Raw genomic sequence first — 22,840 nt, 5'->3', positions numbered from 1 at the left:
GCAGTTTTGCATACGCGTTGGCTGTTCTCAGGTTCGGTGGAACAGAGGTTGTCATTTATAGGTTGCTAATTCAAAGTCAGCTGGGTGTGTGGTTTCTGTAGAAGTTAGCATGTGTCTGGGTATTACTACTCAGTGACTCCCTCTTCCTCTAGAAGTCCCTTCCTTCCACCCTGTCCTGGATGTTTCATACTTACTTTCTGGCAACAGCTGCCTGCCCAGTTACACTGCTCAGCCGTTTAGCTGCTGAGCTGAGGTGCCAGGCTCTTTGCTTCGGGATGATGTCTGTGAGGGCAGCAGGCTGTCCTTCTGTCCAGCCTGTGCTGAGAGCCAGGCTTCTCCCTGCGGTTGCATCTTTATCTCACACAGCAGATGAACCATTTTCCTGGTCTCGGGCTTCCCGCCCCTCCCCTCCTCCCTGCTTGTTTGAAACACTGTTTGACTTTGCCTTCCTGCCCCTTGGGTTGGACTGCTGGTCTCAATGCCATTGACCTTTCAGGCAGGAAATGGCTTTTCCTTCCTCAGAGGGTGTTATGCTGCTCTGACTTCATGGCTAGGGGTGGGGTGGGCGATGGGGGATGGGCACCGTTCTTTCTGAATTGCTTCCTGGCTCTCATGCTAAGGTGCTGGAGAAGTTCTTAGACCCTTGAGCTCACGAATTCAGAATTTACTGAAGGTTTGGGGATGTTGTTTTGACTCCTAATTAAGTGAGAGTGTTGACTATATGAACCTGTTTTAAATAGGGAACAGGCTCTGGTGGTTAGGGGAGTGGATAGGAGGGTGACCTACATAACCTTATTTCTGTTCTCTAATGAGTGCAGTGAAATTTGTTGCTTTATTGGTGAGTGCAATCATTTATCTACCAGTTTCTCAACATAGGATTAAAAAAACTGAACACCAAAATTTTGCTATTATATAAATCCCAAGAAAGAAACAATTGAACCAGTAAATTCAGAGTATGAGTGGTATATGTGTGGCAGCAGGCAGGTGAACCTAAAGAGAGGTTGTCTTAGCTTGGTGTGAGGAGCAGTAACAGGCATTTGAACTGTTCTTGCATTTCACCCATCCCATTGATTAGTAATACTTTCTCCTGGTGCATTGTGATAACTTGTGTCTGTCGCTGCAGCTGGCACCTGGTATTCACATAGAAGTCAGTATCAGTTACATTCATGGGCCATTCGATTTAGTATGCCAGAAATTTGTCTGATGTTTTATGACTTTATTTTCTTTTAAAATAACTCTTTTAAAATACTATGAAATTATCTGATAGAGTTGGCAGTATTTACTCTTTTGACTACTGTTATTGCCAGGGTCCTACTTATTCTGAAACCTTTCCTCCCAAGAGGTCAGTGTTGTAGGCTTTAGTTGATTATGATTCATTAATTAATTAGGATAAAATGCTTTCTGAATAATTGGTTAGAAGCTGCTTAGGAGGACATCTTGGGTGTGTGTGGAGGGAGGTGTACTCCCTCTCTCCAAGTGGATCGTCTTCTCTGACTCCAGGACACATTCAGTCTTTACAGATGAGGTAACTGCAGCATTATGGTTTAAGTATTAGGCCTTGCTTTAGTCTCTGGCCCACCTGCATGCAATGGCAGATTTAGCCCTTCCTTAAGCAATGTGGCATTTTTCATGTTTAGAAGCAGATGCAGAGGGCAGAATATGTAGCTCAGTGGTAAAATGCTTGTCTATCATGCACGAGGCCTTGAGTTTAGTCCCCAGCAACACAAATAAGCAAATTAAAAAACAACTGACTAAATCAATTCGTTTATTGTGGGAAATAAATGATAATTGAAATAAAGTCCTTAATGCAGCATTTGGCATAGACTAAGCAATAGATCTGAGCTATATATGGGAGCCGCTGGTTTGTGACCTGTGGATTCTCTCACCTGTGCATCACTCTGGTTACTGTGGTACTTGATGGGTGGCGGCCGCCTCTGTGACTGTGCTGGCTCTGCTCTTTGCTCATTCCTGTGCAGCTCTCCACAAGTGAAAATGCAGAATCAATAAAAGGCTGCAGGCTTTAGGAGCCCAGGTGTATATTCTTTGGGGGCAGTAAGGAGCTCCCTGCCTAGTTTCCTTCACTTGATTACTCACGTGCTCTCTATGACCTGACATGGGCCGCATGCTATTCTCTAAGGTCAAACATGACTTTGGCCATATCTGCAAACTTTGAGCCCTTTTCATTGCATAGAGAGTGTCAAGAAGCAGCTTTCCCAGCAGTGCTTCCTCTTCTTGGCCTCTGACAAACACTTTTACCCAGGAATACAAAGCCCATTCCCCAAGCCTTCACTTTCCCATCTTCCAAGAGCATGGTGGGACATATTTCTATGGGTATTGGAGTCCTTTACTGTCAACCTAACCCGTAAATGCACAGTGGTGTGGATGGGAGTTGGGAGTGAGCTCTTGCCAGCTGGAGGTTTAGTCCTATGAATGAGTAAGGCCTCGCTCTTGGACGTTGATTTATATAGAAGAGTTCTGTGAGGTTCTGATTGTGTTTGTTTCAGTGGGGTGGAGTTAGTCCTAGCATTTCCTTGTCCAATAGGAAGTGGGTGAATTGCCAAACCACTGAGATCACTATTGTTGACTCTGATTCATGAATAAGATTAGAACTAGAAAGCTGTCGAGGAACCTCAGATTCTGATTGTTCTTGGCCGATGAGAGGGCTGTAACTGACATTGGTGGTCCCAGCATTCTGAATGTAATGCTCTCTTGGGTAGTGAGGTGTTTTTGTTGTTTTTTTTTTCTTCGTTATTTTGTTGTTTTGTTTTTGTCAGCTTGACACTGGCTAGAGTTATCTGGGGAAAGGAACCTCAGTTGAGAAAATGTGTCCATCAGATTGGCCTATAGGCAAGTCTGTATGGCATTTTCCTGGTTAATGATTGATGGGGGAGGCCCAGATCACTGTGTGGTGCCACCTCTGTTCCTGGACAGTGTACAGAAGTCAGCTGAGCACGCCAGTAGGAACAAGCCAATAAGCATCTTTGCTTCACAGTCTCTGTTTCAGTTCCTGTCGCCAGGGTTCTGCCTTGAGTTCCTTCCTTGACTTCCCCTGGTGATGGAGTGTGACCTGTAAGCAAAATAAACCCTTTCTTCCCCAAGCTGCTTTTGATCACCTTCTTCAGTTCATCAATAGAAGCCTAACTAGAACAACCTCAAAAAGGTGTGTTGCTTTCTGCAGGCTTGTTTTGGAAGCCAACATTGGAGGAGATGTGGGGATTGGTAGCAGCTGCCTTGAGATAAATGAGGACAATTTTCCTTTTATTATTATTGTCATTATCATTGTTATTATTACTATTATACTATTGTCATTTTTAGGGATTTCACACACACACACATGCTCTGCACACCAACTGCTCTCACCTCCCACTTCCCTGCCACTCCTCTCCCCTCTTCCCTCCCCATAAATTTCTGTCTTGCTATTCCTTTCTGTTCTCTCACATTGGAGAACCATTTTTTGCATCATTCTTGTGATGTGAGTGTTGGGAAAATTGCGGATCCTTGTTCCTGCCTCTCAGGCTGCCCTGGCTACAGCACTAGCAGCATTCACAGTGAAGAAATGCTGGCTTTTGAGGACAATTTTAGGGCTGGGTTCTAGAAAGAGATTTTTAAATTGTTTTCACTCTCTCTTATCTGGTGACTGGAGTGAACTTCTTTAAAAAGTTTCTAGTATTTTCTGGAGACTTCCTTTCTCTGTCCTTATCAGTTATCAGACATTAGCTTTTAAAAGGGAGTAGCAGTCCACTTTGAAGCTTTTACTGGGGAGGAAAAAGGAAATAGCCATGATGTCAGGGCTGGTGCTTGTGGTAGAGCCTGACTTTTGGCATGGAGGTATTGGCGGTTTGGTGGATCACAGCACCAATGCATTGCTTCTCCCTCCTTTTAAACTGTTCTCCTGCCCTTGTCCAGGCATTGCTTTGATGCTACCCCATACTAGCTATCTGCCTTCATTTGCCCTTTTGGTAATAACTAAGTTTCTGGAAATGTGTGATACTCTTCTTTCTTCAAGTTTGTAACATGGCAAAAGGTGTAACTCTCATCAACCCCAAGGGAAAAGCAATTGAAGTTCTCTGCTTTGCCTTTTTGAAAATGCAAGTCACACATTCAGTAGAGAACAGTGCGGTGGCAGTACGGAGTCACACTGGAGTAGTAGGGAGGCTCAGGTGCTGTCTTAAGTATTTAAAACAGGTTCTTAGTCGAGGTATCACTGCAAAATGTTCATAGTTCATGTCTTTTGCACACGTATCTGCTCACATACCACATACAAAGATCCAGATTGAGATAAACATTTATATCCTTGAAGTTTCCTCATACCCTTTACCAGATACTGCCGTATCCCTTCTTGGAGGTAGAATCACTTTTCTGACTTGTGGGAGCTTACTAAGAGTTTGAATGCCATGCAGATGTAGTCATATGGTCTGTAGACTTTTCCTCACCATCTGTGAAGTTCATACCTACTGCTCTGTGCAGTACTAGTTGCTATTTTTAGTTGTTGTCACATGGTGTCCCAACATTTAGGTATGTAACAATTTGTTTATCCTCTTTTGAAAGACATTTTTATTGCTGCCATTTTGGTTATTATGAATAAAATGGCAAGTGTTCTTGAATGTGCCTCTGAGGTAGTATGGCTAAGTCATGTATAGGGTTTAGTTCTAGTAGATACTGAAAATGTCATTATTATTTTGTCATCATCAAAATATGAGAATCACAATACTGCATTAGAAAATTATTAAGAAACCTTTTAATATCCTTTATTCAGGAGGTGTTAGATATAGATTCTGTCTTTAAATTTCATTCCCTCAGTGAAGACTCATTTGATGTCTACTTCTTATGTCTATTGATCATTTGGATCTCCCCTTTTCATGTTTTATTTTTCTGTCTGTCTGTCTGTCTGTCTGCCTGCCTGCCTCTCTCTCTCTCTCTCTCTCTCTCTCTCTCTCTCTCTCTCTCTCTCTCTCTCTCTCTCTCTCTCTCTCTCTCTCTGTGTTTGTATGTGTGTGTGTGTGTTCAGGCATGTGTGCCCTTGCATGCATGTCATGTGTTTTCAAGTGTGAAGGCCAAAGTAGAGCGTTGGATCCTGTGGAGTTGGAGCGGAAGACAGTTGTGAGCTGCCTGACATAGGTGCCATTAACTGAACTCTAGTCCTCTGAAGAGCAGCAAGCTCCCTTAACTGCTAAGCCAATTCTCCAGCCCTTACATATGCTCTTTTGTGAAGCAATTATTAAGATTTTATTGGATTTTGTAGTTAATTTTTCCATTTGTCAGCATCTTTCACATATCTGGAGTATGAGTCTTGTTGGAGATAAATATTAAAAATATTTCTTTCTTTTTCATTGTCAATTTTTTTGATTTGTGATGTTTCATTTTTTGAGATAGGGACTCATGTTGCACAGGCTTGCCTTGAAGTCACTGAAGATGACTTGGAGCGTCTGGTTCTTCTGCCTCTACATCCCACATGGTAGAACTGTAGATTGCTCTATTATGCCTGGTTTATGTGGTTCTGGTATTCCAACTCAGAACCGCATACATCTAGATACCCTACCAACTCAACTACACCCTCAGCCTCCACCTTTTATTTCTCATAATATCTTTTCATAAATGCATTTTTATTTTGGTGTGGTCTAACTTACCAGTATTCCTTTTCTTTCTGATAGCGCCTTTAAATTTTTTTTTTTTTTTTTTTTTTACGAGACAGGGTTTCTCTGTATTGTTTCGGAGGCTATCGGTCCAGCCCGTCGTCGAACTCACAGAGATCCGCCTGCCTCTGCCTCCCGAGTGCTGGGATTAAAGGCATGCACCACCACCGCCCGGGGACCTTTAAATATTTTTTGAAATTAAAATATTATTGCATCCATCTTGAAAAAGAACAAGGACGCATCACCCTCTCAACTAGATGGATGTAAATCTATAGATGCGCTTCATTATTAAAGCCAATTAAATTTTATATCGCACTAGGTTAAATATAGATTTATACCCCTACTCAGTGGTCACATTCCTCACATCAATTAATCTATAGAAAAACTGTTTTCTTTCTATACCCAAATTATAGTATGAACAAATTTATAGTCGCATTAAAATCATATTGTTTTGTTTAAAAAATATCATTGCATCATCTTCTCCTTTTCCTTTCCTCCCTCCAGCCCCTTTCATGTACCCCTCCCCCAGTTCATGGCCCCTTTTTCTGTAGTTGTTACATACACACACATGCTTGCACATGCGCTCCTCCCTCCACATTTCTTAAATAGAAAAATACAATCTGCTCAGTATGATGGGGCATGTTTGTTAGTGTTTTCCTTTTTTGGATCTTTGTTCATGCAGCCATACCGGTGAGAGGTCATGCATGTAGCTTCCCTGAAAGTCTTAGAGGTCACAATCTCCCAGCGAATCTTTTTTGTCGACAACATCTGCTTTGCTCTGTTAAAAAAGTTGCCTTCCTTCACTTGATACTTTTGAGCAGTAGCAACGTGAAGGACCTCTGCTGTCAAAAGTCATGCCAATCAAATGTATGCCTGGGTTCTGGAGGGAGAGTCCTGGCAGATGCTTGTGGAAAATGGAATATTTATGAAGCATTTTGGGTTTACAGAGCCATTTATCACTCTGTCACATTTGATTCAGTGAAGGAGCTCTTTTAGGAGCTGCAGGGGTTCTTGGTCAGTTTTGATGCAGAGGGGACTGGGTAGCACACACACATACACATTCTCTGGAGGCTCTGTCACCTCCACATTTGGATAGCATCACAGACCAGACTTAGGAGTTGGACTGTGGTCATGGACTTGCCCTGTAACTTGCTGGCTGCAATCAGGGACACAGTTCTTAACTCCCAGTCTTGGTTTTCTTGTCTTTTAGATGGGAGCAATGAGAATGTGCTTACCTCATGCCTAGGCATGAAGTGTAGACTAATTATAGAGTGCTTAGGCCAGCAGGTGATATGCCATGCTGGGCTAAACTGTTGCTCTTACATCACAGTTTTACTGGGTCACAGTGCTGTGAACCAGGAAGAGTTTCAGTCATATACCCCATTTCTCTGTCGTGGGTTTGTATTTCTTCTCTTCAGGTCTCCTCTCCCTTTTCCCTTACCCCCTCGTTTTTGCTATGAAAAAACTGGCACGCATCCCAAACATGAGCTAAATAGTAATGCTGTAAGAAAGTTTGAAAGTTTGCTGATATGCAAAGTGTCACGTCATGGAAGGTTTTTCTTGTTTTATTTTGTTCGGAGATATGTTGCTAATCTAGGGGCCTTGATAAGGTAATTATGAGAAGTTATTGTTTGATTCCAAAACAAAGTTGACCCTATTTTCTTGGCTTCTTATGAAAGTCACATGTAGGATTTGCATTAGTATTTTTGGTTTAATAAGGGGAAAATATGAGTAGTTCTACCGAGAAAGTATAGTGCTTTATTCAGATGTACATACATGAGGCCGAGAAAATTGTCTGAATTTGGGGAATATAATTATAACTAAATGTGTTATATCCAGCTTTATTCACCATCTATCTTCCAGGGCGTATCCCCCTACACTAAGGTTGCAAGACCACATGTGGAAAATAATTTGTATTTTGATATATCTTTTTGAAGTGGAAACAAGTCATGTTGACTTCCCTGGTTACTAAGGCCCAGTAGCCCTCCCTTTACAGCCTCTGAGTTTTTTCTGAACTTCCTCTTGGTGGCTTTGGGTGGAAATATCACGCCGTAGGCCATCAAGTTGATGTGACATCTGTGCTATCTCTGCATTCTTGATGTTGGGGCGGCTCTTGATCTTTCCATTGCTCCCTTGCAGGGAAGGAACTGGAGGTGTGCTGCTGCTTGACTCCCAGTGTAGAGAGGAGGCTGTTAGTACTTGTAGTGCAGGGGAACCCAGAAGGACAAGGTGGGGATGAGTTAGGTGCTTCAGGGCTTTAGGCTTACATCAGGATCACCAGGAGAGTTGTTTTAACTCTCCATTTCCCAGGCCCAGCCCAGAAGCTCAGCTTCCAGAGGGTGGGGTTGGGCTGGGAATCTACACACACACACACACACACACACACACACACACACACACACACACACACACTTTAAAGATGGATTGCTGGACTCAAACAGGTAGTACCAGCAAACGAAGCAAACAAATAACTACAAGTAGAGAAGCATCCAGAGAAGTGAAGCTAGGGTTTTGGGAACTTTGAGCAGATTGTAGCTTCTTAGGGTTTGGATTTCAAAGCACATTGTGGCACAGGCACAGGATGGGGGAGGGAGCATCCAAGCTGCTCTGCCTCCAGGCTGAGGCTCAGTTCAGTGCATTCGCAGCTGTGAGCAGCGTCTGGGTACACAGGGAGTCTGGCACACATGGACTGCTGGACATTTGGGTCTGAGAAGCAGAGGGAGAGCCCTGACCGATGCTGGGGAGAAGACTCTGGACTCGCTTTTCTCGGATGGTGCCAATTCCCAGTGTGGCTTCAAGGAATGACTTCCTTCTCGGGAATCTGTCTTTAGTCCTCACCACCCCACCTATTGCGACCCTCATGTTCCCAGCCTGCCTGGCAGCCTCCACCTGTCTTGCTTGTGGGATCATCCCCTCGCCTCCCCCCCTCCCCGTCCCTCTTCACTTCTACCTCGGGCCTCGTGAATTCTTGACCTTTGTGCTTTCACTGTCACAGCTGTGAAAAGCATAGAGTGGAAGGCATTGAGAGGGGGAGGGGGAAGATGCGCTGTGTGTTTAAACACAATGGCCATGTCCTATTGGTTGAACAGAGATGATAGGCATTGGCATGGGTGTGCTTGGTGCCGTCATCCCTGGCTTGGGTGGTTTTAGTACTACACTGAGTGCATGTGGGTGTAGATGGCAAGCGATCTCTCTGTCTTTCAGGGTTTCTCACTCTGAAGATGAGGCTTTAAAAGAGCTCTTCTTAAACTTTAAAAAATATATTTTAAATTTATTGTTTGAGGATTTCATACATGTACATAAAGTGTTTTGATCAGATTCACCCTTGAGGCCCCTCCCCACTACTCTTCTCTGACAACTTCATGTATCCATTTTAAACTCTCCAAGTCGACTTAGTGCTGTCATTGTGTACTTGGATATAGGCCTAACCACTAGAGCATAGACACTCTATTGGGAGGCCTCATCCTGGGAGGTGGGGGGACTCCTTCCAGCAGCCAGCAGCTGTCAATAACTCCTTAACTAGAGGTGGGATCCATTGGTACTAGGATTTTTGAGGGTTTCTGTGTTCGTTAGCAATTTGATAGACATTAAATTGTTTCAACGGAATGCACATATGTTTGAGGGGAAAAGGTTTGAGGGCAGCATGGGACCAACGCTGACTAAAGAGGCGCTGCTGTAAGGGGTGTGTGACACACTCCTCGAGCCGTTTTATTGCCCCGTCTTTGCTGTGAGGCATGCCATTTGTAAAGGAAGCAGGATGTGATGCTGCGGGGACTGTCCTGAGGGCTTATGCTCATTGTGGATAGCAAGTAGGTTTCAGTGAGAGCATGAAGAGTAAATGCCTGTGCAGCACCCAGTTTCTGGCATGTGGGTGGTCATTAAAACAATTTACATACATCTAATCTAATTGCAATCGCCAAGACAAGTCACTTAATAAATTTGGTAACAAGGGCAGTTTAGAAGCATTGGATTTGGTATTAAGAAATATGAAGTATTCAAAATGGGTATGTCTCTTTTTATCTAGAGTCAACTCAGTTCCCTTTAGGAAATACTGCATTCCCCCTTTAACTAAAAATCCCTGTTAAGCAAATGGGTTATGGTCCAAGGGACAAAGAAGCTCTAAAGGAAGCAGGGAGCTAATAATTTGTGTCCTTTACTTCTATCTCCTGCCCCTCTGAGAGAGATGGGCAAATTGAAAAGGACATGAGGAGGTGACTGTGCCTTTCTCCATGCATTTGGCTTCAGCGTCCCCTCCCTCTGATACGTGGACATGTCTCAAATGTTCTCTTTTGCCAGTGCCTCTTCGTGTGGCACTGGGGTCATGTCTGTGTCTTTCCTTTCTCTGTAGGTCAGGGGTTATCACCATGCAGGCGTTGTCGGAAGAGGACCGTAGGCTCTGGATGGAAGCCATGGATGGCCGGGAACCTGTAAGTAACAATTCAGGGAAGTGGAACAATAAAGACCAGGGAGCAGTGTGCAGCTTCCCTACTGAGAGGCTTTTGCTTTTGCTCTAAAGCTTTGACTCTTTGAAACCAATGTCCCAGGAGGGTTTTTTATTTGTAGATTGATGTTTGTAGATATACTGCAGTTGCTTCTGTGTGTGTCTAGTTCCCAAGTTTTGGCCTTGGCTCCTAAGGTAGAAGTTCTGTGATAGTACAGGAGGCTCCCTCTATTATAGACACAAGCATATTGTTTACGGGCCTCTTAGAAGAGGCAGAGTAGTCTGGATTCCTGGATGGATATTGATCATATGTTGCCTTCACAAAAAGTAGGCTGCAAAGCATGAACCCAGCTGCTTTTAATGGGATATACAGTTGTAAAGGTATATATAGGCGACACAGCGTTTTATCATTGTCATCTGATTAGGTTTCCCATTGCTATGGTGATTCACATCTCACGGTAAGCAGTGGGACATTATCAGGGTAGATGGAAGAAGTTAAGCCTGGTGACATGATCTGTGTTCCCATTTCAGAGATGCTGGCCTCAGCAGGGTTTTGTGATCTTGTGGTTGTTATGCAACCTGTGACATGTAAAACCCATCTGAGAGCCCTGGGGTAAGTCCCAGAACAGTCCTTTTTATCTTGATGCTGAGAATCTCAACTACAATTTCCTAATGCTATGGTCACAAAAATCCTAAGAGTAGAGTATAGCTGTTTCGTCATAAAAGATAAAAAGGTTCTACATGTGTAAAGGCATGATCCAAAGGGGGAAATGCGTTCCTGATAAGACAGATCATGGCTTCTGTTGCCTAGAGAACGCTGTGAATCAAGTCTTTGCCCCTTGCAGATGATCTCAGTTCATTTGTGGCTCTTTGCTAGTCTATGCTGGTGGGATGATCTGGCAGCATAGAGGAATGTGCTGCTCTACCCAGCTATATTATATAAACACAGTACTAAATCTAGTCAACAAAGCACAAGTAATTACTAGGGTTTTATACTTTTAGGTGATATATATCCATGTTAATTAACTACTTAAAGATGAGGCAAAGTAGGATAAACTATAATGAAACAACTGTTTAATCTGAATTCTTTTCTTAGGTCAAAATATAGGATACCCTCAATTTTTCCTATATGCATTATTATCCATAGAAACTCCCCCCAAAGCAGATACACCTTTATCCTTGTAGGATATCATAGTCATAATTGCCATTTCACCTCAGAGACCCTCAAAAGGAGCTTCTTGAAAGCCTTCATCTTTGCTGGCACCATCCACCATCAACTGAGCAGTGTGTGTGTGTGTGTGTGTGTGTGTGTGTGTGTGTGTGTGTGTGTTTTACTGGATTTAATGTCTTAAAAACTACTTATTTTTTACTGTCTTAGGAAATAGATATTGTGATTCATTTTATAGGTGAGAGAACAGATTTACAGGGATTAAACAAGTTCACTCAAGCTTCACAGATAAAAATGGCTAACTTTGTAGAGAGCAGGCCAGAATGTTATACCTTGAAGAGACTTAAAGTGTCGTAGCACGTGTGGATGGAAGTGTGTGTGCCTGTCAGAGCTCTCGCCTGGGCTCTCACCCACCGTGACTGCTTTGCTACCTGGACCCATGGTTTCCTGGGCTGTTCTGTCATTGCCTTGCTCCAGTAAGAAAATGGTGTTGGAAGCATCCACAGAAAGCATTGTAAGGTACTTAGAGTTTCCTTGCGGCTTCCATTAGTAAGCATGAAGTGGCTGTACCTGCCCTCAGATGAGAATGGAGAAATCCAGATACACATAGGCAGCCATTGACCCTGCCAGTCAGTACCCAGGGCACTTCACAGAACAAGATGAAAAAGGATGTCATTAGTTTTTGGCAGTCTCCACTATAGGGGCGCAGCTCAAGTCTATCCCTAAATGTGTTTAGGTTTCATCTCTAATATATTTTTCAGACTAAGGATTCATGCTCAGTTACCTCAGCAGTACTCCCTTTCTCTGACTCACTTGAATGACTCCCCAAACTCAGAATAGGAAATTCTGACTACAGGTGAAAACTCATACCAAGAATAACATGCAACTACAGGTGAAAAATCCTGTAGTTGCATGATATTCTTGGTCTGAGTTAAACAAAAACAAAATAAAGCAATAACAAAAACACATTCCTCACTGCCCCAAGCTCAACTTCTAATACTGCCTCACCACCATTTTAAGCCTCCTCTTCTCCTCCTCCCTGCTACGTGATACTTGTTCTGCATCTGCGTGTACTTGGTCCCTACTAACCCCTTCAGTCTTCTCAGAGGTTAGTAGCTGTCCTGTGCAGATGGGAAATATACTCTTGAAAATAAGCATCTCTTTTCTCCAGGATGTACACATTAATAACAAGTCTAAACACAAGATGATTCTGTCTCCAGACATTCTGTAAACCTGTTGCCTCAGAGGAGCATATAACGTGTGTTGGAAACTACCCCTCTGTGCGCTTTCCAGTGTCCAAAAGGGAAAGATAAATACAGACAAATGAGGGCTGCGTAATTGACAGTAACAGGAGGTGCAATTTTGTCTCCCACTGCTGAGAGCATAGTAGACAATTAGCAGCTCCATTTTAATCACCTCCTCTCTAATTAGTTAAATATGCCCCCTTGGGAGTTTTGGCTTTTCCTCAAGCTGATCTTAGCGTAATTCCCTAATATTGGGGAAATTTTATTACATTAAGGAGGCATAAATAAGGATACCTGCTGGCAAAAATATTATTCAGTATTGGAATGTTTTGGAGATGGTACTGGGGAATTATGGTTTCTATTCTTATTTTTTCTTTCATTGTTTAGTAACATTTTAGGATGACTGAGGAGGGGCATCTAAATAAACTCCACCTTAGTTGATTTTGTAACGTAATTGTTACATAAACCACAATTTTTAGCCTATAGTCACACTCTATCCTAAAGACATGTTGAATATTTTCATGGTATTGATGGACATGTGATCGGGGAAGAAATTGGAACTGCATTTCAACATTAAACATCATGATTTTATCCGCAGATCAATGAAATGTTTTAATTCAGACAGAGGGGACCCAGTTAAAACTTGCTTGAGAAAAACTGTGTTTGTTGGGTGGTATAGCAGCAGCGTACACAGCACCTTTCAGTACTATGAAAATTAGCCAGCAGGGAGGGAACTTCCTGGTCAGTACTAACTTGATGTTTATGTCCTGTGACTACTGTGTATAGTATCCTCAGCAACAGGGTCCTACCATCAAGTTCTGGTGGGCAACCAAGAGCAATGGCCTTAGCCTATATTTTTTGGATGTCTCTAGGACACCCCTGACCAACAACTCTAAGAGAGTTATCACAAACCTGGCACTAGGCTATTTATTTGGCCACCTGTATCTTCTGGGATTAGTATAATACCCTGTGTGGGTAACTCCAATTAAACTCAATGTGTATGTCTGTCTGTGTATGTATATGCATAGGTGTATATAAATATACGCATGTGTACATACGCCTATGCATATAAACATGTGTATCACATGTATATCATATATATGTATATATATACATATATATATATGAAGCTTGTAAGGTGGTAGGTGTTACAGATTGCTTTTAATGTTAGTTACCCCTCCTCCTCTCATTCCACTCCCACTGCCTCTCCTTCCTATCCCCCTTAACATTTATGACACTGACACACATGGACATATCTTACCCCTCTTCCCACTTAAACCTCCTTCTCCATTATTCCCCTTTTCCTGTTCATACACTTGTGTTCTGTTTTGTATGTTTTTTCACATAGTTCTATTAAGCTTTTAGTTTAATTACTTCAGCAACTTTACCCATTTTTGGCATTCATTTTTTTCAGATTTTTATTATTACAAACAATGATGTAATGAGTACTTTATGTACATTTCACTAATTACTTATTTCAGCACTTTTTTTGGGTAGGATACCCACACATCAAATGGAATTGCCAGGGCTGATTGCAAATATATTTTAGTAGATATTGTCATATTATTCCCCCATGTTATTGCCAAATGAGTCTCTTATTATAGCCCGATTTGTGCGTTAGCTTTATAAACATAAAGTGTGATTCATGCTGTATAAAGTGTCTAATTCCCTTTTCAAATTTCTAAGCTATACTTGACACCATCAGTTCTCTCAGCTCTGCCCTCAAAGCCCAGGACTTGGTCCTAGCTTTCCCACTGGCCTCTTGGCTGGTCAAACTTTCCTGTTTGTTTCGACAGGTAAGTCTTGTTCCTAGCCATCCACACTTGTTGCTGAGGTTTGGAGTCATTAATGAGGGAGCTGTTGCAGCCAAATGGGCATATCTTGTATCTTACCTGAGCTGTGGTTCTCTTAGCATAATCTGAAGTGGGACTGTTGGGCCATCTGTACCTGTGTGCTCTGCCAAGTCAGTATTCTGCTGGGCTGTCCCAAGGTGTGTCAGAGTCCTTTAAATCAAAGTCCTTTTGGCGAAAAACAATCCCTTATCAAGGAGTTACTGTTGCTGTGGTGCCTCATGACTAGAAGAACTCTCAGTCCCAGACACCCCATGACATGTGACCAGTCAGTGTTTCTACCTGGTGTTCCATCCTATAGAAAGCATGGAAGATGCCGCCAATATTTATCTTCCCTGTAAGAGAGCTGTTGTAACGTTACACTCGATTTGTGTGCTCTGCATGTTCCTGCCTCTGAGCTTGTGACTTAAGCTAACTATTGTCCTGCCTTTTTTGATGGGGACACCCTGAGTGAGGGAGGCTGTAACTCTGAAGGTTTCTGTCACCAGTTCTTCTTTTGAATTCAGGTTCAGGCTCATACAACAGTTCCCTGTTTTGCTTCCTATATCTGGAAGATGACATCTTGGCAAATCAAGAAGTTATTTGAGGCTCTGGCTGTGTGTGTATGTGTGTTTTCAATAGGTCATTAAAACATTAAAATATTTTTCATTTTAAAATCTTTTGAGACTTAAGTATAACCAAGAATTCAAGAACATTCTTTACCTATATAAACCTAATGTTAGAGTCTTATATGAATACAATATTATTATGTATTTAAAAAACTTTTAGTTATTTGACTAATTCATGTCTTTGCTTTCTAGTCTGCTGTCCAATCCAAGATAACACATTGCTTTTAGTCATCATGTCACTTTAATTTTATTTTACCCTTGTGTGTGTGACTTTCCCTAGAGAATCTGGATAAACACCTATTTATGACAGATAGAGCATAGACTAATGACCAAAGAAACAATTCTACCCATCTCTATCTGAGTGATCTTGTGACTTTATTGGGCTAACTTACAGAAGTGTTGGTGAGGGGTGTCCTATTTTGCGTTTGGTTGCTGTGATAAATACTCCAGACAAAAGCAACCTGGGGAGGAAAGGGTTATTTTGGACTTTCAGGAAATGGTCCAGGTGGGAACTCAAACAAGGAGCTGAAGCAGAGACTGTAGAGACTAAGCAAGCTGTCTACTAGCTTGTTTCCTTTGGCTTGCTTGGATACTTCCTTATATAGCCCAAACCCACCTGCCTAGGAAGGGTACAACTTTTATAGTGGGCTGGGCCCTCATACATCACTTGGCTGTTAAGAAAATGCTATCAGACATGTTCACAGGCCAATCTGATGAAGTCGCCTGAAGTTCCCTCTTCCCTAGTGACTCTGACAAAAACTATCCAGCACAAGGGGTTGCTTTTAGTTGTATGGGTGACTCAGTGAGAACCATATCACTAAAAGCCCAGCCTTTTTGGATGGCAACAAAGGAAGTTGCGTCTTGATACTCTCAGCTCAGCCTGCAACTAGCTCTGCTGAAGAAGCATTTCCTCTCCCCAGACTGTGCTTCCTGTTTGTACAGTGACAATGGTGAGAGGCTTTACAATCTTTCTGAACTTCCTGCATCTTGGGAGTTTCATTAGCTTTCCAAGTCTTACGAGCTCCCCTAACCCCAGAAGGATGTGTTTCAATTCATGAGGAAATAGCAGTACAATAATGCTTGCTTGGACCAGTTAGAAGCTCAACCTTTGAAAGGAACATCACCACTAAGTGATGTTCATCAGGGTTTGGGACAATATTCTGTGTCCTCATCTATACTCAGTCCCAGGGCAGTCAGGGTTCTCTCTGTCTCCCAAAAGCTCTCCGTTACACATTCCATCTCAGGTTTATAGATTTCCTTTTGGAATATCTTCCTTCCTTATAGTGTATTTACGTCTTTTAAAAACACATTTTAATTTTGACACACAATCTTGCACATTTTGGGAGAAAAGTGTGACATTTTGATACATGCATAGTTGTTCCTGATGGTCACATCAGCATGATTGATATCTCTGTCACCTCAGACACTTACCATTTCTTGTGTTAGGAACATTCAAAACCCCCTCTGCTAGCGCTTTTGAAATACTCAGTTAATTGGTGTGAGCCATAGTTATCTTACTGTGCTACAGAACATCAGAAGTTATTCCTGCTCTACGGCTGCTCTCCTGAATCCAGCTGTTCCTTTAAAGCATTTGTCTTCATCCCTGTCTGCCCATACCGTGAGCTCAGCTTTGTGCAGTTTGTTGTGTTTACTGTAGACATAGTAGTATTGATTTAGAGACACCTCAAGTCACAGATACTAGACATTCTCTGTGTGTCCCCTCATCTCTAGCTGTGGTACCACTGACTGTTGGCATCCTTGCAGATGTCACAGGAGTGGTTCATGGGATGGAGGTTATGGTTGCATTAGTTAGCTTCAGTTTTTCCCCCTCTGTGTGAAAGGCCATTGATGACAAAGTGACTGTGTTCACTTAAAGAATCTAGATTTTCTGTCATTTTCTCTTATACTCTGAAAGCTCAAGAGTAGTCATATTTGGTGGTGATGAAATTAAAAGTGGTATTTTAAGCAGTGTGTTGATGGAAGAGCTGGAATCATTCTGAATAATAAAAAGTCAGTAAATTGGGTTGTTTACCTTTTTTGGTGAGGCGTGGAACAAGATAAGCATTTTTAAAAACATGTTTGGGATTGCTGAATTTATCTCAAGTATGGTTCAGGCAGAATGGCTCTCAGTACCGGTTATTGAACTCTTAAGTTTTGTTCCAGAAATGCTACCCCACAGCCTTAGAAGAAAATAACAGAGCTAGTAAATGCATCCTGGAAACAAAGTCATTTCCTAGTATGATTTTAAAAGCTCTTCCTTAAGAGATTTTTAGAACCTATGAAATATCAACAGTAGACTGCTTAAACAAGACCCGAACAATGACAACACCAGTTGCCGTGCCAGTGTGCATGGGGAAATCACATGGCGCTCCATCCCCAGATGACGAGCTACAGGCAATTAAAAAACGATGGAGGCTGGGGGGTGGGGGAGAAGTCATCTTCTCCAGAGATGAGCACCTTAAATGGTTATCCAGTCCCAAAGGGGTCATCTCTAAGGCATTATACATACAAGCAATACTAAATGGACTCCGCAAGTTGCATTTACATACTTATCACACACATGCACTTGTATACTCACATGTGTGTGTGACAATAGTTAATGAAGAAAAGACCGCATTTTGAAAGGGAGGGGATCATAGGAGTGAGGGGGACAATTTTGTAATTATATTTTAATGGGAACAAAACTATTGAAGATATTTTTAAAGAGAAGAAAGGGAGTTCTCCTTTGTGCTTATCCGGAAAACAGTGCAGATGTGCGGTCCAGTGTTTACAGCCAACAGAAGGGCAGGACTTCAGCCCTTAGCGCTCAGCTTTCCACCATTGTTCCCACACGCTGTGTGGTCCTGACCCATTGCCCAGAAACTTGAGGCTTCCCCTACTCATTACCTCTTTATTTTTAAAAGCAAAGAAGGGCAAGGAAGGGGGTGGACTAGGAACTAAGAAGAAACTCCTCTGGGCAGAATATACCCTTTTACAGCAATTGTTAGTTACTTTTACTGTAAACCTTGTAAGTGCAGTTGAGTACAGAAATCCATGTTGTTAGGGCAGATCAATACAGATTTATTGGGGTGGTAGTATGGCGGTGGTGCCTAAAGTCTCAGTATGTATAGCACAGTCTGGCCTCAAGTTTATGAGAATCGCCCCTGTCCTGCTACCCTAGTGCCTCGATTACAAGCATGGACAGTCCGCCTGGCTTAGGGAACTTTTTAGCTTTGTTTTTTGGAATTCTTTGATGAGGTGAAGGCTCTCTTTCTTCTGGGGTTGTTGGCCAGGCCAGACAGTCTCTTTGACGATCTCTCTACCTAGTTTACATTTCCTCTTGTTGACATCCTGAGAAGATGTCAAGGTGCTGAGGGCATGGACTGGTCTTGTTCTCTATGACTTACGTGTTCCCTGTTTGTGGGACTTAGAAGAGTGCTGTGAGCTGGGCGGTGGTGGTGCACGCCTTTAATCCCAGCACTCGGGAGGCAGAGGCAGGCGGATCTCTGTGAGTTGCAGGCTGGGCTGGACCGACAGCCTCCAAAACAATACAGAGAAACCCTCTCTCGTAACCCCTCCCCCCAAAAAAATAATAAAAGAAGAGTGCTGTGAGTACCCATGGAACTCTCTGCACCCTGGGTTAACCTAAGTGAGAAGGCTTCTGCTAGTCAGCCTTGAGCTGAAATTCTTTGTTAAACATCTTCTTGCCGTAATTGGGCTGCTCTAAATACAAACCTATGGAGGCCAGCATTCGCCTTGCTTGCTCTTCATCAGATCTCCGTGCTGCTCAGAACTTCTGCCTTGTTTCTTGGGATTTGTGGTAATGATAGCCAAGTATGCTACCCCAGGGTAGTCTCAGGTCAGAGGGTTTATGAGGACTAAGGATCAGGAATCAGTTAAGATCTTTCCAGTTTGCTTCCTATTGCTATGATAAACACCATGACCAAAAGTGGCTTTGGGAAGAAAGGGTTTATTTCACCTCACAGCCTACAGTCGGGTCATGAAGGGAAGCTGGGACATGAACCTGGAAACTGGAGCTGAAGCAGGGGCCATGGAGGAGTGCTTCTGACTGGCTGCTGACTGGAGCTGAAGCAGGGGCCATGGAGGGGTGCCTCTGACTGGCTGCTGACTGGAGCTGAAACTGGGGCCATGGAGGGGTGCCTCTGACTGGCTTGCTGTTCAGCCTCAAGTGCAGCCGCTTTTCTTCTATCTCCCGGGACTACCTGCCCAGAGATGGCACTGCCCACAGTAAGCTGGGCATTCCCACGTCAATCATTAGTCAAGTTAATGTACCCCAGGCCAATCTGAAGGAGGCTCTTTCTCATTGCAGGCTTCCTCTTCTCAGATCACTTGAGTTTAAGGTTACTGAACACTAAGCACTACAGGAAGTGTGTGCCCAACTTGTACATACATACATAGGCGTTTATATCATGTATTACATAATTATATCATTTGTTGCCATCTTCTGGCTTTAACTAACTTTATGAAGGATATATAACTGTGCTCAGAGCTGGGGATACTAGTGGCAGGTTTCCTGCTGTCTTAGTGGATGGCGTAGGCTGCAGTAGAATGTGTTCTCCATGTCTGCTAGCCTGAGTTTAAATCTTGATTCTGGTATAAAATCTGGGCCAATTTACCTAGTTTTCCTGGGCCTCAGTTGGAGTTCTGGTGAGATTCGAAGCAGTAACACATTGACTCCCTTGAGACTAGGTTAATTACTCATTTGACAGTAAGTTCTAAAGTCTGTAGATAGTATGTGTGCTTGCTTGCATACAGTCTGTCATTTAGTTAGTAATGATGGCTGTGAACTCTCTGTTGTCTACATTTGGGCTGCTGTTAGTAGATTTATTAAGGACATAAAGTGATGTGTCTCTATTAAAACTTGAAAGGAGGGTGTATAAAGCAAGAAAGCAATACAAATACAATTAAAAGTCAGGATAATTTTTAGGGACATATGATTCTGAAACTGCCAAGCTACTGGTTAACTTTATTTCACATAACAGTGCATGAAGCAAGCAGAGAATTATCACACCAAGATTTTATTTTAATTTGAAAGAGAGAGATGCTTAGGTGCAGTGTTTTCCAAGAGGGCAAGGGTGAGCAAATTTCTAAGAAAATTCCCAGAGTTCAAGTATATCAATCTTACCAGTTCCAATAGGCTGTAGTTTTTACTTTTTTTTTTAACCTCTTGAGTACTAAACCAAGTTATGAAGACTATTGCCTTTCTGCTGTTCTATTCTGGGGTTATTATTTTCTAATGTGAACCAGTTTTTGTAGGTCAAGAGAAACTGTATGTACAATGTGGGCTATGTTGGGATGGATTTATCAATTACAATTCTCGATTAGGTTCAAGACTGTTGATTAGTGTCTTGAACTTCAGCTACTGTGTAGTTGAATTTGCCCGTTTTCATCAGACTCAAAATAGAATTGGTAAAAGCAGAGGAAATGGGCATGGAACAAGTTCAGAGATGAAGAGAAAGGAAGTTAGTTAGACCACAAGTGAATCCCACTTGGAGATTTGGAGAAACATGGTTTCTCACTCTGCCTATCTATGGAGAGACATGGGAAGGTGGTGATACAGAGACATGGCTAACAAATATTATTAAAATAGTTGTTTGGAGAGCGTATTCTATTCTTAGAACCAGTAAAGCAATGGCATATTGTTTTTCCTGGGCCACTTGTGAATTTAAGGAGACTTTGCGAGGTTTAGATAAATATATTTGTATACTGTCTGCCCTCATTTTGAGCTTGCCCATTGTGTTAATTAGGCTTTTATTGCTGTGAGGAGACAGCATGACCATGGCAACTCTTATAAAGGAAAATATTTAATTGGAGCTGGTTTACAGTTCAGACATTTAGTCCATTATCATCACTGTGGGAAGCAAGGCAGCGTGCAGGCGGACATCGTGCTGGAGAGGGAGCTGAGAGCTCTGCATCAGATTGGCAGGCAGCAGGAAGAGATACTGAGTCATTAGGCCAGGCTTGAGCTCCTGAGACCTCAAAGTCTACCCCCCAGTGACTTACTTCCTCCAACAGGACCTTGCCCACTCCAGCAAGGCCACACCTCCTAATAGTGTCACTCCCTTTGAACCTATGGGGACCACATTTTATTCAAATCACTGCACCCAAGAATATAGTAGAAACTCAGTGGCGTCCCAGATGAGGACTTTGAGAACTAGGAGGTAGAAGTGGGAGGAACACGTGCGAGTTTTAGTGCTGTTGTCTTTCCTATGGGTGGATTGGCAGACACCTTTCAGCAGCATCTCTGTTGACCTTCTCCAGTTCAGGTGGGGTGTACCAGTGCCAGAGTACCATGCTTCTGACCCAGGTCTCTGTCTTATGGCCTTATGGCCTTGAACTCTCCCAGCAACAAGTTCCTACGGTCTATTGCAGATGAGATAAGAAAGTGTTTTATGAACCAAAGGGTCTTTTAGAAGAGGATTTGAGAGTATTCAGGGTTCTGCCCCTGCAGCCCATCTCTGAGCATATTGACATGACTGTGAGCTGTTGCTAAAGTCCGCTTGACATCCATCAGTCTTTTCTGCTCACTCTTCCTGAAGGTCAGTTTTCGTCCTACAGATTTATTAGAGCACTTGCCTGTGAAGAGCCCACCCGAGGCTGTGCTTGTGTTCTCTGCTCCTGTGGTTGGAGTTTCAGCCGAGCCTGCCTGTGCTCCTGGCTTCGGGCAGAGTGTCTTTGCAGTTGGAAATTCCCAAGGCTGCCCCTTCTCTGTGTCTAAGCCTGGTTCCTAGAAAGTTGACCAATTGCTTTCTCCTCTCAACTCCTTCTGAAGTCCTGATTTTCTCTCTAGTTCAGTTTCCTTGTCAGCCCCAACTTCCCAAATTTTATCCAGAATCGCTCCACCCTCCTGTTTTGGGAACTTGCCAGTGCCCTGTCTAGATCTGTAACCTTCCCCATGGTTTGTAGCTGGCATACTCACATTTGGTAAATGTCAGCTAATGTCCAGTTGAGATGTGACATCATTTCAAATGTATTACAGGTGTTTTGATGCCTGCCAAACCTAGGCATAGCTCTGTGTTCTCATGAAGACACTGAAGAGTCAGTCCCCCCACCCTTCTTTGGTGTGTGTTGTGGCAATTGTTCAGAAACATGTAGTATACCTTGTAAATAAGACATTTGATACAGGACCAATTCTTCCACTGTTTAAATGACCCCAATTCAAGGATACATCATCAAGTTAATAATTACTTCTAGAAAGAAAGAAGGTAAAATTTTATTAAATTTAAGCAGACATTATAAGATGCATTCTAATTCCAGAAAAAAAAAAGATGTTTTGGAATCCAGGAAATCAGGGTCCCTATGTATCCTAGTGATATGCCAAAATTAGTCTGTAGGAAATTACATACACAGAAAGTTATTTGGTAGGAGGAGTATCATCAGATACCCCTGGTAAAACAAAGGGAGTCTATGGGAAAGTGAATGTAACTTCCGAATAAACTTTAACACAGCATATGCAGCAACTAATGGACCCTCTAAATCTACCTAGCCTGCAAATCTCTGGCACCGAGCATTGTTGAATAGCATGTCCTTGTTTGACCCTGCCGTGGAGACTCTCCAAATGAATGAGAGTGTAGTTTTGTAATATATATCAAGAACCTTGTTTAGATTATTTTCAACAAAGTACTAGGGAAAATGGAAATAGACAAAGGCCAATCATATGTGTTAGTCCCCTTGTAGCCCTTCCCTAGCCAGGACACATTTTATGCTGTCCCCATGACGCATTAAGCACCCTCAGCGGATCCTTGCTAAGCTTGCTGCTTGGTGCCTTTGCTCACTTGGAATGCCTGAGTTTTGGCTACAGCAGGGGATGGATTCCAGCCAGCCTGACTTCTTCTTTAGAACAGTCTCTGGAAGCTTCTTTTACTCAGGATTTTTAAGACAACAGATTGTTAATTG

At 42.7% G+C, this 22,840-nt stretch overlaps 1 protein-coding gene across 1 annotated transcript in view; it reads left to right on the top strand.

Moving 5' to 3' along the window:
• Positions 1 to 22,840, top strand: part of Arhgap26 (Rho GTPase activating protein 26) — a 381,582-nt gene that overhangs the window by 140,743 nt on the left and 217,999 nt on the right. The window contains 1 exon segment of the mRNA XM_021226648.2: positions 9,982 to 10,060. Within this exon segment, the coding sequence (XP_021082307.1) occupies positions 9,982 to 10,060 (79 nt within the window).

Source organism: Mesocricetus auratus, unplaced genomic scaffold (genome assembly GCF_017639785.1).
Source record: "Mesocricetus auratus isolate SY011 unplaced genomic scaffold, BCM_Maur_2.0 Super-Scaffold_6730, whole genome shotgun sequence".
In the NCBI taxonomy this organism is placed as follows: Eukaryota; Metazoa; Chordata; class Mammalia; order Rodentia; family Cricetidae; genus Mesocricetus; species Mesocricetus auratus.
This window is presented reverse-complemented; position numbering and strand designations above follow the sequence as displayed.